At 50.5% G+C, this 15,835-nt stretch overlaps 3 protein-coding genes across 11 annotated transcripts; 1 reads left to right on the forward strand and 2 right to left on the reverse strand.

Annotated features, from left to right (window-relative positions):
• Positions 1-348: 348 nt before the first annotated feature.
• On the forward strand, positions 349-15,708 carry LOC122368605 (Bardet-Biedl syndrome 5 protein homolog). 8 transcript variants are annotated; one of them, XM_043342719.1, is made up of 8 exons: positions 349-371; positions 9,756-9,885; positions 10,174-10,298; positions 10,701-10,864; positions 11,372-11,546; positions 12,003-12,179; positions 13,534-13,704; positions 14,102-15,708. In XM_043342719.1, exons 2-8 carry the CDS (start codon positions 9,771-9,773, stop codon positions 14,198-14,200), a joined length of 1,026 nt encoding a protein of 341 aa, XP_043198654.1. In that variant the 5' UTR covers positions 349-371; positions 9,756-9,770; the 3' UTR covers positions 14,201-15,708. The 8 variants fall into 8 exon arrangements, with proteins under 8 accessions (XP_043198654.1, XP_043198656.1, XP_043198659.1 ...); XM_043342721.1 differs by having other exon boundaries at positions 354-433; XM_043342724.1 differs by lacking the exon at positions 349-371 and adding an exon at positions 450-464.
• On the reverse strand, positions 1,421-4,447 carry LOC122368604. Of its 2 annotated transcripts, none has more exons than XM_043342717.1 (2): positions 2,041-4,447; positions 1,421-1,911 (listed from the first exon to the last, which is right to left on the reverse strand). In XM_043342717.1, the coding sequence occupies exon 1, from the start codon at positions 4,006-4,008 to the stop codon at positions 2,593-2,595; it is 1,416 nt and encodes a 471-aa protein (XP_043198652.1). In that variant the 5' UTR covers positions 4,009-4,447; the 3' UTR covers positions 1,421-1,911; positions 2,041-2,592. The 2 variants fall into 2 exon arrangements, with proteins under 2 accessions (XP_043198652.1, XP_043198651.1); XM_043342716.1 differs by having other exon boundaries at positions 1,421-1,526; positions 1,760-4,447.
• On the reverse strand, positions 5,369-9,221 carry LOC122368600. The gene is made up of 3 exons (XM_043342701.1): positions 9,093-9,221; positions 5,723-8,859; positions 5,369-5,381 (listed from the first exon to the last, which is right to left on the reverse strand). The coding sequence occupies exons 2-3, from the start codon at positions 8,260-8,262 to the stop codon at positions 5,369-5,371; spliced, it is 2,553 nt and encodes an 850-aa protein (XP_043198636.1). The 5' UTR covers positions 8,263-8,859; positions 9,093-9,221.
• Positions 15,709-15,835: the final 127 nt, after the last annotated feature.

Consider the following 15,835-nt stretch of genomic DNA (forward strand, 5'->3'; position numbering starts at 1 on the left):
CATAGCGTAAGCGGTTCATGGGTTATTCAAGAAAAACGGAGGGGGGGGGGGTCGGATCCGACCCCCCCCCAGGCGGTCGCGGGTTAAGTTTATCTTTTGCGCCGATCCGCCACTGAACTTTGTTGTTTTGTTTTTATCACTCAATAAAATGAACTGAACTGAACTGAACTGAACCGCACATGCCGCACTCAGCAGTTTGCCTGCGGTGCCCGTGATCGTGAGATCGTGAATACAAATAGCCCTCAGTGTTAGTCCATCGGGTAAAGAAAGAACAGCAAGGAAAAACTCTACCCGAATATGGTAGCATCGACAAACCTTGCGCTCCTGTTTCATTTGTTTCCATGGCAACAGGTGTATAATCAACAGGCTGCGTATGTGACTGAGTTGGTTTGTTTTAATTTATTGTTATTTTCTAGCTAGGCCACATAACAAGGTACCTACAAAAAATACCGCCTGCTTGATTCGTTACACAGCAAGATCATGATTGATATCCTTATCAGCCGTGCTTATCAGCTTCAGGTTGTCATAGCAATAAAGGCGTTTCACTATTCAGCTTTCTTCGATTATTAATATTCATATTGATATTGCTAGGCGCAAAATGACGTTAAAAGTCGGTGTGCCTTAAAGCCCCAATTAACAAACAATCATATTGATATTGACTGCTGTATCAATATCAGTTGGGGAAACTATGAGGAGTCAAACAAAAATTGGATCAGCCAATCAATCAACGGCTGGAGTGGGCGGGGCGATGACCATATATGGTCATAAAATCAGACAACTTCACCTTTTCCATGCATCCTAGCATTCAAATGAAAAAATAAGGCATACAAATGTTTTTTAACCAAACGAGGCCTACACTCACTTGGTGCACAATGCACTGCCCACTGGCAGATCTAAGTGAAATCGCAGAGTTACAATACAAGGTCAAACAGTGATTGGTGTCAGAAAATGTAAGCAGCACCGTGGTTTGAATATGTCATTATTTTTATTATTTTGTTAAATGTTTATGGTTTTCCAATTTTTGCTAAATTATTATTCTGAAATTAAATATCTTAATTTATTCAAATCAAATTAAATCTTTTAACAATTTTCTTGCAAAACACCAATCCATTTAAAGAATGGCCAGCTGATTGTGACGCCCAGAATCTGCAGAAAAGCCGTTTTCCCATCGCCATTTTCGAGTGAATTCGCCGAATTTAATCAAATCGAGTTAATTCCTTGTGGAAAATGGAAGCCTTTTTTCTCCGATAAGCAGACGAGATACCACAAGTACCGGCACATTATACCATTTTTCTTCCGTAGTAGCGAGGGCTGCATTTATGCCCATATATGGTCATCAAAAGTTTTTATTGACCAATCAATTTTTGGATCTTCCCCTCGTAGTTTCCCCAACTGATATTGATATGTGTAGCCGCCACGGCCTCAGCCGTGGGCCAAACCGAGCGCCCTCGTAGTCAAAAACGCTGTGCCGTCAACTGGACCTCTATTCGTCTGCAGCTCTCGAGGCAGTCCGAAACTGTCCGTTACTGCCCGGACACAAACACACAGACAATGCACCGGTCAGTACACAATCACGTCCACAACCGACATGTCCGAACAAAACGACATATTGTGAGCCGTGCATTGAACATTACATGAAATAAATATTGCTGCAATTCTAGAACCAAAATTACTATTAGCGCTATCATTTACTCGATTAATTAACACTTAACAATTCGGGCAACTTCGTACAGTAATTCAGACGCAACGTTTGACATACCGGCTGTTCACGTCTCCGGCGCTCAACAAGTCGATCTCATCACGAAGATCGCTCCGTCCACACGGTCCGTCACGGGGGAACCCACAGCCACAGCTCGGCCGCCAAACATCCCCGGACTCACGAGCAGCCCGACTCCGCGGTGCTCACTCTGCCTAGCGAAAGTAAACACGTACATAAATCAAACTCGAACAAACAACTATATTACGTTAATGAATCGATCAGCATGTTTATAGCAATATCAAGAAAGAACAAAGTATAATTCAAATACAGAATCCACTTACATTTCGCGCAGCTCCAGCTCACACGTCCGCCCCTCAGCACACCGGGCACAAAACAACGCCCTCTACTCGGCCCGCACAAGGGTCACGCTCGGTCACGTGACCGCGGCCAGCTGCCACATCGGCACTCGCCCGACTCAGCTAGAGGTGCAAGTCCGACTCAGCTAGAGCTGCTGACGTGTGGCATCAAAGGAAGGGTGAGGGATTCAATGCGGACCGCGGGCGCCATTAACACTCCCCCCTTCGGACGACCGGAGCAAGGGCGGCCGAACTAACAGAACACGGCGCCCGATCAAAGTCAAATCACCATCAGTGGTTTACGGACTTAACGAGCTAACAGCTGCATCAGTTCAAAACAACATCCTGACGGCCTTACTTATCTAACAACTAGCAAACAATTAACAATTATCCCGTTGGGACACTGCACTTACCCACTAAAACTTAACTACACGAATTCTACATAAGTCACTCACCTGATGTTTGCCTACATATCGTACACTACAGCTGCAGGTCCGTTCAAACCAATACCCACAATGGGACGCGGACACTGCACGTCTACCGCAGATCAGACTCCGTGCTGATCAGGACCATCTTATGGATTGGCCTCAGGTATTCCGACGTAGACGTTTTGACCAGAGCCTTTCGAACCAGCCCGTCCCGGCTGGGAAAAACTTTAACTATCTTTCCCATCCTCCACTTACCTCTAGGTACATCTTGATCTACTAACAAAACAATATCACCCGGTCCCAGGTTCGTGGCAGTACGCGTCCACTTCTGTCGCGTCTGCAGTGATAACAAATACTCCCGCTTCCAGCGGTGCCAGAACTCCTGAGCCAAATACTGTACATGACGCCATCGGCGGCGCGGCAGTGAGTCGGCCTCAGAAAACTCACCAGGAATGGGTCCGACGCAACCCCTCAGGAATAACAGGTGACCCGGCGTCAGGGGTTCCACCTGACCCGAGGCCGTCGACACGTATGTCAACGGGCGACTGTTCATGATCGACTCGATTTCACAGAACAAGGTACTGAGCGTTTCGTCATCCACGCGCTGAGTAGGCATAGATCGCCAGATTTTACGAAACGTCCGGATCTGTCTTTCGACACCACCAGCGTAGTGAGAAGCAGTGGGAGGGTTGAAACTCCAATCGATACCCTGCTTCAGCGCTGCGCGCTGCAGATCACTCTGGCGAACCTCTCTCAGCGCCTCACGGAGTTCGCGATCGGCGCCAGTCAAGTTCGTTCCCATATCACTTCGGATTTGGGTGATCTGGCCTCTTCGAGCACTGATGCGTCGAATGGCATTGATAAGTGAATCAGAACTCAATGAACTCAGAATTTCCACATGAACAGCTCGTGTCATCGTACAGACACACATAAGTCCATACCGTTTTCGCTCAATCCGTCCAGTCTTGACCAACACTGGTCCGAAGACATCCAGCATCACCGACGAGAACGCCGGCGCGTCTGCCGAGACGCGCTCCCGAGGCAGCTCAGCCATCAGTTGATGCTGGGGACGGGCATTTACCCGTCTACACACCACACAAGATCGGATCAACCTCCGGACCTCTGTTCCCGCTCCAATGACCCAAAACTTACGTCTCAGGTCCCAAAAAGTGTGGTCTCTCCCCCCGTGACCAACTCTCTGGTGAGCCTCTCTGATCACCAATCGTGTCACGTGACTATCCCGGGGGAGAATCACCGGGTGTTTCTCACTCTCAGAGACACAATCAGATCGAGACAGCCTACCACCAACCACCAGCAGACCACTCTGCATGGTCGGCCGTAACTTTCTCAGAGGACTACTCGAACTCACTTCAGTTGGACCATCGTCACAGTCTCTACCAGGAAATTCGGGGAGTTCCCGCTGGACGTGCCGCAAGATCGCACGCTCTGCCTCATGCAGGTCGGACACAACCAGAGAGGCCTCACCAACGTGGTCACGCCGCCGAAGCCCCCTTCGGCGGGTCATGCACCACCTGCGAAATGAACCATTCCGGATGACACAGAAGAACCTCCGATACCATGCCACCGCCCGTTTGAGTCTGTCAAAGGACGAAAAATGACTGATTAGAGCGTCCGTTGGACCCTTCTGTCCGGTGCCGGCAGACACCAGAGCCACTGTCACTGGAGCGGACTTCACCTCAATCGGAGGGATCTCAGCGTGAACAGCTGGGTCTGAGGGCCAGCCACCAGCCTCACCATCCAAAAACTCAGGTCCCCTCAGCCACGGTCCCAGACCTGAAGGATAACAGCCACGAGAACCTACATCGGCAGGGTTCAACTTGGATGGCACGTGCGCCCACTCGGCCACCTCTGAACCATCATGTATGTAGGCGAGCCGGTTCGCCACATACGTCTTGAACCGTGTGGTTCGGTTCCGGATGAAGCTCAGGACCACCGTGCTGTCGGTCCACATGTGAAATGAATCAAATGTGGCATCCAACTCTCTCACCAGCAGTCTTCTCACCTTAACTGCCAGCACCGCTGCAGCCAGCTCTAGTCTTGGCACCGACACGAAACGAACGGGATTTACTAGTGCCTTTCCCATAAAAAAAGTCACAAAACGTTCGACCTGTCCCTCAGGGGTAAGAATCTCTCTTCTCAGGTAACCCACGGCGGAGTATGCCGTCTCGCTCGCATCAGCGAAGACATGCAGCTGACTGTTCAACACCTTCCCGGGAGGGCCGACGGTGCACCTCCTCAGCTGAACATTGTCAAGCTCGCTGGCTTGGTCCAGCCATTCTTGCCAGTCCTCCGCCAGCGGACTAGGGAGCGGATCATCCCAGCCACAGGAGAGCAGGCACAGTTTCTGTAGCAGCACTCGGCCCAACAGAGTCACCGGAGAGACAATTCCCAGCGGGTCAAACACCGAGCTGACTGTCGACAGCAGACCGCGCCTTGTCGCAGGTTTCTGCTTGTTGCAGAATTGGAAGCAGAACGAGTCGTCTACGATAGACCACTTCAGGCCTAACGCACGCTCGGTACCCAGAGTGTCCCTGTCCAGGTCTAAAGTCTTCACATTTTTTGCCCTGTCACCGACAGGGATCTCCTTAAGAAACTCAGAACTGTTGCTTGAGAACTTTGTCAAGTTGAACGCTCCGTTTTTGCACAAGTCTTTCAGGTCACGCGCTAGCTGAACTGCGCTTTCGACAGAATTTGTGGAACAAAGGGTATCATCGACATATGTTTTCCGAAGCAGAGCGTCGGCGGCCTCAGGATGCCGCAGCCGACCCTCCTCAGCGCAGCAGGTCAGTGCCAGGCTGGCCACACTGCTGCTGGACAGGGCTCCGAAAACATGAGACCTCATTTTCCACACGACTACCTCACCGTCAGGATTGTCGTCTTTAAACCACAGAAACCTCAGTAGGTCAGAGTCACAGATGGGCACATGGACTCTATGGAACATTGACTGGATGTCGCATGTGAATGCGACCGTTCCTTCACGGAAACGACAAAGTACTCCCAAGAGGGAGTTTGACAGCACCGGTCCCTTCTTCAACAGGTCATTCAAGCAGACCCCACGACTCTTGGCCGCGCAGTCAAACACCACACGCAGTTTACCTTTTTCCGGTTCAAAGACGCCGTGATGAGGGAGATACCAGATCGGATGACCCCCATTATCTCCCTCTGGCACCGGAACTGCGTATCCATCCTCCGCCAGTGAGGAAATGACACGTCTGTACGCGTCAAAGTACTCTGGGTCTGCATTGAAACGCTTCCTCAGCGAGTCCAAACGCTTTGACGCCACCGGCATGCTGTCAGGCAGCGCACCGAAATCCCTCTTAGGGAGAGGAACCTCAAAAAATCCATCATCATCTCTCCTCACTCGGGGCAGAACATCAGCGAGCCACTCGTGATCTTCCACAGAGAAGCACTCACGATCGTCCGACAAATCCTTGAAGTCATTATCATACATCTTCCTGTACAAACTATCCTCAGCGTCATGGTCAGAAACAGACATCTCCTGCACCCTCAGAAAGTTCACCGTGAACCTCTCTCCCGAACCGGTGGCTTCCCGGACCGGTCCCATCACATACCAGCCCAGTACAGTTCGCACAGCACACAGACCAGTCTCGCCCTGGGGAGGAGAACGAACCTCTCTCGCCACAATCAGTTCGGCACAGTTAGAACCGATCAGAACTTCCACCGGTACATCCAGCTCGTGAAGCTCTACACCGTCCAGGTGGGACGCAGCCTTTAGCTCACTTCCCTGACATCGGTCGGCCTGGGTGACCGGAAGCGCGTCAATAGTCAATAGTGGCGGTAGAGAGTGGAACTCACCGCCGTTTAGAGCGCTTACTTCTAACCCTGGAGCTATCGAAGTGGACATGCTCCTCCTATCGTTACCCACGGTCTCGATAGAGATGGTCGTGCGCTCAGTTTGCACTCCCAAACGCTCTGCGAGTCGCTCAGTCAGGAAGCTTCCCGACGACCCTTGATCAAAAAACCCATTCGTCACGATCACTTTGCCTGTTGGAGCACGAAGCCGCACCGCAACTACAGGGAGGGCCGTGCGACCTGCACCCTGCAGTCCAAGGCTTGCACTTACAACAGCGCCTGCGGATCCACCGCGCGATGCAGACCCCGCCGCCGCGGCGGACTGCGCCATCGCCGTACCAACAGGTGTCGCCACCGCCGCACCAGCAGGCGGCGCCACCGGCGCACTCATGGGCGGACCCGCGCCGCCGCGGTACGGAACCACCGCTGTCCCGACTCCGCCGGGCGGAATCATGTCACCTGGCTGCATCCTCTGAGACGTACTACCGCGAGGACTCGGCCGCTGATGCCACTGATCCGGCCGAGAGCCTGAAACCCAAGGTGGTGCCGGTCCCCCGCCCGGTTCGCCATGCATGACAGAGGGATGGAGCCCGCCACAGACGCCGCAGACCAGCGGCCGCCGGCAGGACCGAACCTGGTGCCCCACCTTTAGGCACCCAAAACATAACTTATGCTGCATAAAGACCTTTCGCCGCTCGACCCACGGCCTCATCCTCAGCACCTCACAGTCCGCCACACTGTGGGGACCGCCACAGTAGACGCAGCGCTGATCCCCCGGCGCTGTCACGTGCGCCACATTGACCGTGTGCCTCCGAGGTCCACCAGGAGCCTCCGGCCGGCGGTCAGCATTGGCAGAACGAAGGCCAAAAAGCGGATTCTTCTTGACCCGAACCTCAGCGGCCAAAAACTTAACTAAATCGGAAAACCTGACAGCGCGCCCCTCCTGGCATAGGCGGTCTACTTCTCTAAGCCACCGATCCTGCAGGTGAGGAGGAACTTTAGAAACTATCAGGCGGAGAGTTGATGGATGTTCGAATTCACTCAAAGCTACGCCAGATACGGCGTTCTTTACCTCCGTCAGAAACAGAACAAACTTGTCCAGTGATTCTACATCTCCGGGTAGGATCCGAGACCACCCCTTTACCTTCTCAACGTATGAGTCAACTAAACATATTGTGTTACCGTACCGCGTCTCGAGTAACTGCTTGGCCTCAACGAATCCAGCAGCACCCAGATGAAGACAGCTCCTCACCAGCTGGTTCGGTTTCCCGCTAGTGAACTGTTCCAAATAAAATAAAAGTTCCTCCTGATCATCAGTCTTACTGGCAACACGAGCCTCGAAGGCGCTCATAAATAAACGAAAATCTTCCACGTTACCTGTGAATGGACGTAGCTCCGTGGGAGGGAGCAGAGCACGCCTCACCTGCGAGGACAGTGCACTCGCGGACTCTGACTGCGGAGCCTGACTAGCTGTAGAAACCCTCAGGGGCTCAAGGGCAGCTTCGTCATAGTGACCCACTTCAGCAAGTTGCAACTCTATCTGCAACTGCTCCGATCGAGCCTGAAGTCTCGAATCATCCTGCTCTGCCTTTGCCCTAACTGAAATCCTCTCCTGCTCAACCAGCTGTCTCTCCTGGATAATTCTTAAACGAGCTAAGAGTAGGGAAGCATCAGGAACCGCAGATCCCGACTCGGGTGCCACAAGGGGCATTTGAGGACTTTCCTTCTGCGCTGGAGGGGGCGTCTCTGATTCTATCAGTGCCTCAAACAGCCTATCCACTAACTCGTTCTTCTTACCTGTGATATCAAGTCCCCTAGACTCTAGCTCTCTCTGTAACTCGGTCAGTTTTAGCCTGTTCAAATCTTCCCTGGTAGGTGCCATTGTGAAAGCAGAGGACAAAAAGATGAGGAGAATTACGAACAAGGATCCAGGATTAAGCCACATCAGCTATTCTAAACACCTACTCCGCATAACACAACCTGTGCAATCACAAATAAATAAACACACACCTTAAACACTAATACTACTACTTAAACACTAACGATATTACTAGCGTAGTGCACACACAATACACACCACCCCAGACCCGGCGTCCATCGCTTATCAACAGCCCAACTGCTCACGGCGGAGCTGACCGACCCCTACTCCCTGGCGTCCCGAAACACCGTGAAGCACAATCACCTGTAGCCCCGGGCACCAACCACTGTAGCCTCGGGCTAGTGCTCGCGGCCACCGCGCACAGTCACCAGAGGCGACAGGCCACCCGGCTTCTATCGTCCTCCCGACCTGGCATGATGCCAGAATCACTCACCCACGATCGGAGACCGTCTCACTCGGCCGCGGGCTGGTGTCCTCAACCGCAGCGCAGCAGAGAAGCCGACGGACGCAGACGGGCGTGGCTGATGAAGACTCAGCCGTAACTGTAGCCGCCACGGCCTCAGCCGTGGGCCAAACCGAGCGCCCTCGTAGTCAAAAACGCTGTGCCGTCAACTGGACCTCTATTCGTCTGCAGCTCTCGAGGCAGTCCGAAACTGTCCGTTACTGCCCGGACACAAACACACAGACAATGCACCGGTCAGTACACAATCACGTCCACAACCGACATGTCCGAACAAAACGACATATTGTGAGCCGTGCATTGAACATTACATGAAATAAATATTGCTGCAATTCTAGAACCAAAATTACTATTAGCGCTATCATTTACTCGATTAATTAACACTTAACAATTCGGGCAACTTCGTACAGTAATTCAGACGCAACGTTTGACATACCGGCTGTTCACGTCTCCGGCGCTCAACAAGTCGATCTCATCACGAAGATCGCTCCGTCCACACGGTCCGTCACGGGGGAACCCACAGCCACAGCTCGGCCGCCAAACATCCCCGGACTCACGAGCAGCCCGACTCCGCGGTGCTCACTCTGCCTAGCGAAAGTAAACACGTACATAAATCAAACTCGAACAAACAACTATATTACGTTAATGAATCGATCAGCATGTTTATAGCAATATCAAGAAAGAACAAAGTATAATTCAAATACAGAATCCACTTACATTTCGCGCAGCTCCAGCTCACACGTCCGCCCCTCAGCACACCGGGCACAAAACAACGCCCTCTACTCGGCCCGCACAAGGGTCACGCTCGGTCACGTGACCGCGGCCAGCTGCCACATCGGCACTCGCCCGACTCAGCTAGAGGTGCAAGTCCGACTCAGCTAGAGCTGCTGACGTGTGGCATCAAAGGAAGGGTGAGGGATTCAATGCGGACCGCGGGCGCCATTAACAATATGTATATGGGAATTTTGGATATGGGTCGAATTGCTTGGTGTAGGTACACTTGTTTCTTTATGTACCTACTTTCTTACAGATAAGTCCACTTAACTGAATCACAAATTGTTCATCATTCCCTCTGAACTCACGCAAGCCGACTGCACAGGCCTGAGTTGCGGCCATGTCGCTGCTGTGGGAGGACCGGGAGGTGAGGTTTGACATCGCCCCAGCCCAGATGAAGATGAGGCCTGGCGAGCAGCTCATAGACACCCTGGATTCAGTGGAGGACACCAAAGGTGAAATCCGACAGGGAATATGTCTGTTAAGTGTCAATGTCAATGACGCATGCCTACCTACTTAGTTAAATGTCTCAAAGTAACTTGATAAAACTGTGAATTGTAATGTCGGTTGCAGATGCTGCCTTTCATGCTCACTGGCCTTTAGCTGGGCAGCTCGCCCATTTACAATGGTGCTAAATTCTGCTAATGCCAGATTTTTTAAATGTGAATTATGGATATCTCACCACTCGACATATGACTGCATTCATCCCCTAACCATCTCATTACCAACCCTGTAATTACCAGGTAACAGTGGAGATCGAGGCCGGATGCTTGTGACGAACCTCCGCGTCATTTGGCACTCCCATGCCATGCCCCGGGTCAGCCTCTCTGTCGGCTACAACTGCGTGCTCAACATCACAGTCAAACAGGTTGGTTAGAGGAAAAATGTCTTGTTATTTCTGGGATTGCTGGGATTCAATGTGTTTGTGACATCTGAAAACCTATTCTGCAAATTTTGTAAGCCACTGCACCTTTGAAGCTTCTCACACTGAGTGTATTTCTCTTGAACATTTATGGGCCCATGTTTGGCATTTTGTAACTCATCTGCATTTTATTTGCGTGTGGGTATTATTTTGGATAAAGTTACACAATACCCATCTCTTGTTACTCAGCTCAGCTGTCAAGATTGAGACAAAATCCATTCACAAGTGACATTTTTGCTCAAAGCATTTGCTCCTCGGGACACCCGGCTCCATGTGGGACACGGTACACACCACCAGTATGCATAGGCTCGTATCCTCGTCTACTAACGCCTCAGCCCGCCCCCACAGGTCAACTCCAAGCTGCGCGGTCTGACCGAAGCCCTCTACATCCTCACCAAGGCGGGCAACACCCGCTTCGAGTTCATCTTCACCAACCTGACTCCTGGCAGCCAGCGTCTCTTCACGTCTGTGAATGGTGTGCACAAGGCCTACGCCAGCTCCAGACTCTACCGGTAAACGAACGTGGGCCTCGGAATGCGTGGGAAGGATGGATGCAAAGAGTGAACTAGGTTGGAGGGATAAAACGGGATTTGTCCGAGCTTGATATGCTTTGTTGCTTTGGTTATGATGAATTGAGCGGGACTCTCGCTTATCGTCGTGCAAATTTTAATATACTGACAATCATTGCTATTAGAAGATGTTCTGGTTACTATTAAAGTCATATAAAACATTGCAATTTGCAACCACCAATAGTTTTTATTCCATATATTTGTTTGCTGAGATCTTCGACATATGCTGTTGTAGGAGATGAAAATACATAATAAAAAAATCATTAAATTTTTTTACGTTGTATTACATGATCTTTGTGCTATATGAAGGTTGTGCTATTTGACTACCTATTATAAAATTTCTATTCAATGACCTTCAAACAACATTTTACTTGTTGCATCGGCCCGCTCATTAGCCAAGTATCGTACCTCGAGCGTGCCACCCATTACCGAACCACGTGCATTCGGCAGCGAGCTGAAGCTGCGCGGTGCTGTGGTGTCCAACAAGCAGCTGCGCCTGCTGCCCCAGGAGGAGATCGTGAGCCGGGTGAACGGCGTGTGGAACCTCTCCTCCGACCAGGGCAACCTGGGCACCTTCATCATCACTAATGTGCGGCTCGTCTGGTTCGCCAATATGAACGAACAGGTGAGGACGCTAGTGAAGAGTAAACCACCGAAACTCAGTCTGGTTTCGGTGGTTTGGCCCGGCGTGCGCCCTGTCAGTACCGTTCCTCCAATTCTGGCCCAAGGCAACGCAAGAGCGCTGCGGGTATCTAGTTTTATTGATGGGGGGTCCATCAAAGAACAAGTTTGCCGTGATGGGCAGATTTGGAAACGGCTACATATGTACAGTGAAGAACTTCTAGTTTTTTTTTCTGGGGGGATGGGGAAGGATGAGGGAATGAAAACTCTTGTTTTTCTAGCTGTCTGGCCTTACGTTCACATGGGTTTGACAATGTTGGTTCCGCCTTACCATGCCTTACCTTCAATATATCCATCAGTTTGACACGTTCATTCCATGCTGCCTGCAGTAAAACTCACCGTCGCTCGATCTGCAACTGAATTCTGCTCACTCTGCTTACCCACCTCCCTGTCCACCCAGTTCAACATGTCTCTGCCGTACCTGCAAATGGACTCTGTGCGCACTCGTGACTCCAAGTTCGGGCCGGCACTGGTGGTTGAGTCGACAGAGGCCAGCGGTGGCTATGTGCTTGGATTCCGTATCGACCCCAAGGAAAAACTCACGGAGGTCTACAAGGAACTCTACTCGCTGTTTCAGGTGGGGATGTGTTGCACGTGAGTGGTAAGATCATTGGAGTAGATTATTTGCGCAATGATGGCATCTATAGTTAGCTGGATTTATTTACACAATATGACATTTTCACGATATAGATACTTGCTTCTGATTTTTATTCTAATTCCGATTGATTACTGGTTATCTGTGAATACTGAATATACTGAACGGTTTTAACCCTCGCATGTGTAGGGGGGGGGGGGTCGGATGGACCCCCCCCATGGTTTTTCGCGAATAACTCGCGTAAAAAGCGGCCGATCGCGACGAAACTTTCAGTACCCTCGCATTGATCAATTTTACACCTACCCTGAAAATTTCATGACCCTGACCCAAATGACCTTTGACCTGTGACCTCTTTTCCGAGACCATGTTTGGCCGGAATCGCGATTTCGCGTATGTCGGCTCGCACTAGCCGCGTGTTTGCAAGCTTTTCGTGGTTTCAAACGTTCAAACATGTGATTTGATGTTACTCCCGTGTGTGCCAAGGTCACCTGAAGGTCAGGTCAGGTCATTGACCTTTGGTGACCTCGGGTGACCTCGGGTCACTTTTTCGAGTTTTACATGTTTCTAGGCTAGTTTTTGGAGCTGAATTCGAATTTAGCAACCATTTGAACATTTACGAAGTAGTTTTGGTGACTTCGTAACATGTTACGAAGCTGTCAGAGGCGGTTGACACGTACTACGAATACCCGTCACGACGCCTACTGGTTGACCTGACCTGACCTGACCCGACCTGGTCTAAATGCTTCAAGACATCATCTGTGATCAAAACTAGCACGATATTCGTGATCAGCACCCCGAAAAACCCCTTAGCAGCCACACTTAACGACTTTCTATTAGATCCCGATTTTCCCGACTTTGGGTCATTGACCTGACCTGGAAGGTCAACCAATGACCTAGGACCTTAAAATTGGGTATTATCGGCTTCCTCTCGTCACGGGCAACACGCTCGTTTTTTTCGCGAAGCTCTAGCTCGATCAGGGGCCAAACGGCAAGGGGGGGGGTTCAACCGACCCCCCCCCCCCTACACATTAGAAGCTGGCAAACGCCGCACACATGCGAGGGTTAAAGAAGGGTGGTCCCATCACCCATGGATATTCACATAATATCCATGGATATTTGTGACTTCACCTGTTAGTGGGGGTTACGCGGTTGGTGATCGAATAAATAAATAAATAACTAAATAGATAAATAAATGCACTTAATTTGCAATGGGAGTGCATTCTTCAATACTCCGTAGCCTGACTCTTTGAACTAGTGTGATCTTTAAGTTTAACCTCTCTGCCTTCTTTTGTCACTAGCTTATATCCCTCTCTGTGTCTCATCTTTGCCCCGACAGGTGTTTAGCGAGACGCCCATATTCGGCGTCCAGTACTCCCGGGACGCGACCGACACACAACTGACTGCCGAGGAACTCAGTTCGGACCTGGACAACATAGCAGAGATTGATGATGTGGACCCGCCTGCCGATACGTTCGCGTCCTATTTCGCCGATGGAGATCACGCCCAGGTGGGAGGACGGGGGAGGAGGGAGGGAGGAAGGGGGAGGGAGAGCAGGCCGTCAGGCCGTATCGGAGGAAGCATGGGATGATTAACGGAAAGAGAGAAATTAAGCGTATTGTGTCGAGAAGTCGCGTGTTTCATGTCGGCCTTAATTAAAGATAAATTTAGCAATCGGCATTTGTGAGAAAGTTTTCTTTAAGAAATGTCTGTGATTCATTTTTGTGTCTGTATTAAGAAATTCAGCACGTCTATTTGTCCTATACCCTCCCATAATATGTTAGCTGTTTCTTCCTACATGCATTGGTTACACTGTCATCTGTTCCTTCTCTCAGCCTCTGACATCAGTTGCGGACTGTATGTTGTGCCGAGATGACGCTCTGACGGCCGCCCGTCCTTCCCCCCAGGACCGGGAGCCCGTCTACTGCCCCGAGCTTGGTTTGGCCGTGGAGAGACTCAAGGACGGCTTCACGCTGCAGAGCCTGTGGGAGGTGGTGCCGCAGTAGACGCCGAACGTGACGGAGAAGAGGGTGGCGGAGTTTTTCGAGATCTCAAGTGAATGGGCCCAATCTTACCAAGGTCGTAAATAGGATTTGGCAGCACAGCTGGCCGGAGTTCACGGCACTGATATCAAAGACATCCTTTTTGTTGACATCCAGCTAATCTTGTCCAATGATTTTGTTGGCATGAATGATTTTGAATGTTGCCTGAGCGAATGAATAAGTGAATGGTGGAATAGTTCTGAATGTTACCAAATGCCGTGAATGCGCATTCACGGCATTTGGTAAGATTGGGCCCAGAACAGGACTTCTCAGCTGAAGTCCCTGTCTAGTCATGTTACAAATAAGTTGTCACGTGTATTCGCGAGCGGTGACCAACGGGAGGTTCCGACCGGTGGGCGGAGGCGGACCCGCCCGAAGGGGATAGCAAGGGGCGTCCAGGCACACATGAGTGGGTAGGTGATGTAGAAGCCGTATTTGCCGTATTTACATTAGCCGTATTTGCTAGAAGATGCACTACCACTCCAGGTCACCCACGTGCTGCTCTTGGGACAGTTACGAGGCTCGTTTGCTCAGCAAACCCGAGAATTGAGGGTCTACGAGGGTATAGAAGAAGGCTCTAGCCGCTCAACACAGTCAGTTGATCTCAGTTGCAGTTATGATGTGTAGCCTAACCAAACCAGGTCGGTCCGAACCGAATCCGTCCAGTGTTGACCGTCCATGGAAGGTGACGGTGGTTCTAGTCACCAGACTCACTAGTCGTCCGTCCAGTTAGTAGTCAGGGTGCTGTAATCTCTCCGCCATACACCAGTCGTGTCTTACTTTATGAGACTCGCCGCCTCACACTAAATAAATTGAGCATCTTCCTCCGCCCTCGTTTCGCACACGTATGCGACTTTGTTGAATGCATTACGCATTTTATGCGTATTTATATTTTATTGTCGCGTATAGTATGGTTCTTTCGATACCCTCACGTGTTTCTGTATCGGCGTGTGTGAGTTGGCGCACAAACGGCGGTGTATTGTCGATGGTGCGAAGGGAGTGTTGGTGTTCGTTGTACGGTGTCATGCACTCTGCGAAGTGCATGACACTGCACTTTGCACTAGGTGATATTGTGCACGCGACGTCTAATTGATATTGTGACTTCTGTGTAATGTTTCTTTAGCAATTGTAACCGGGGCTTTGGTTTGACCCACTTACTAGTCAGCGCGACTGTAAACAATTGATGTTGATTGTACGTAATCGGCTTTACTGTTTTGTGTGATAATCTAGAGACTGGCCACTTCGTGTAATCGCTATTGCATCGTTTGCTTTGCACGTACTTACGTTCACAATTTGAGGCTGGGGGCTAGTCAAGTGGTCAGTTTGGACGCTCTCAGGGTGGTGTCAAGAGGAAAGTATCTGGTATATGTTGCATTCATTTTTAATTCAAGTGTTTTAATTTATTTGTTGGTCTCAAAGCACCTGCAACCAAGTACGAGTATAAGGTCCAATAAAGACAAGACAAGTGTGAGGTCATGTTTTTTGTGTGGCTGACCCCAGACGGGGTCGTAGATCAAGACCACCACTGACCTTCGGAGTTGGGAAAGTAACGATATTAAATCGTACGAAATACAGATGTGCCTCAGACTTCACCAGCGA

The sequence above is a fragment of the Amphibalanus amphitrite genome, unplaced genomic scaffold (genome assembly GCF_019059575.1).
Source record: "Amphibalanus amphitrite isolate SeventyFive unplaced genomic scaffold, NRLGWU_Aamphi_draft 000960F_arrow, whole genome shotgun sequence".
In the NCBI taxonomy this organism is placed as follows: Eukaryota; Metazoa; Arthropoda; class Thecostraca; order Balanomorpha; family Balanidae; genus Amphibalanus; species Amphibalanus amphitrite.

What these genes read in the sequence shown, in the direction of transcription:
- LOC122368600 (XM_043342701.1), bottom strand. Translation starts at nt 8,262, where the DNA reads ATGTGGCTTAATCCTGGATCCTTGTTCGTAATTCTCCTCATCTTTTTG.
- LOC122368604 (XM_043342717.1), bottom strand. Translation starts at nt 4,008, where the DNA reads ATGACCCGCCGAAGGGGGCTTCGGCGGCGTGACCACGTTGGTGAGGCC.
- LOC122368605 (XM_043342719.1), top strand. Translation starts at nt 9,771, where the DNA reads ATGTCGCTGCTGTGGGAGGACCGGGAGGTGAGGTTTGACATCGCCCCA. An exon ending in TTCAGTGGAGGACACCAAAG is followed by an intron (nt 9,886 to 10,173) that starts GTGAAATCCGAC and finishes TGTAATTACCAG; the next exon opens with GTAACAGTGGAGATCGAGGC. An exon ending in AACTCTACTCGCTGTTTCAG is followed by an intron (nt 12,180 to 13,533) that starts GTGGGGATGTGT and finishes TTGCCCCGACAG; the next exon opens with GTGTTTAGCGAGACGCCCAT.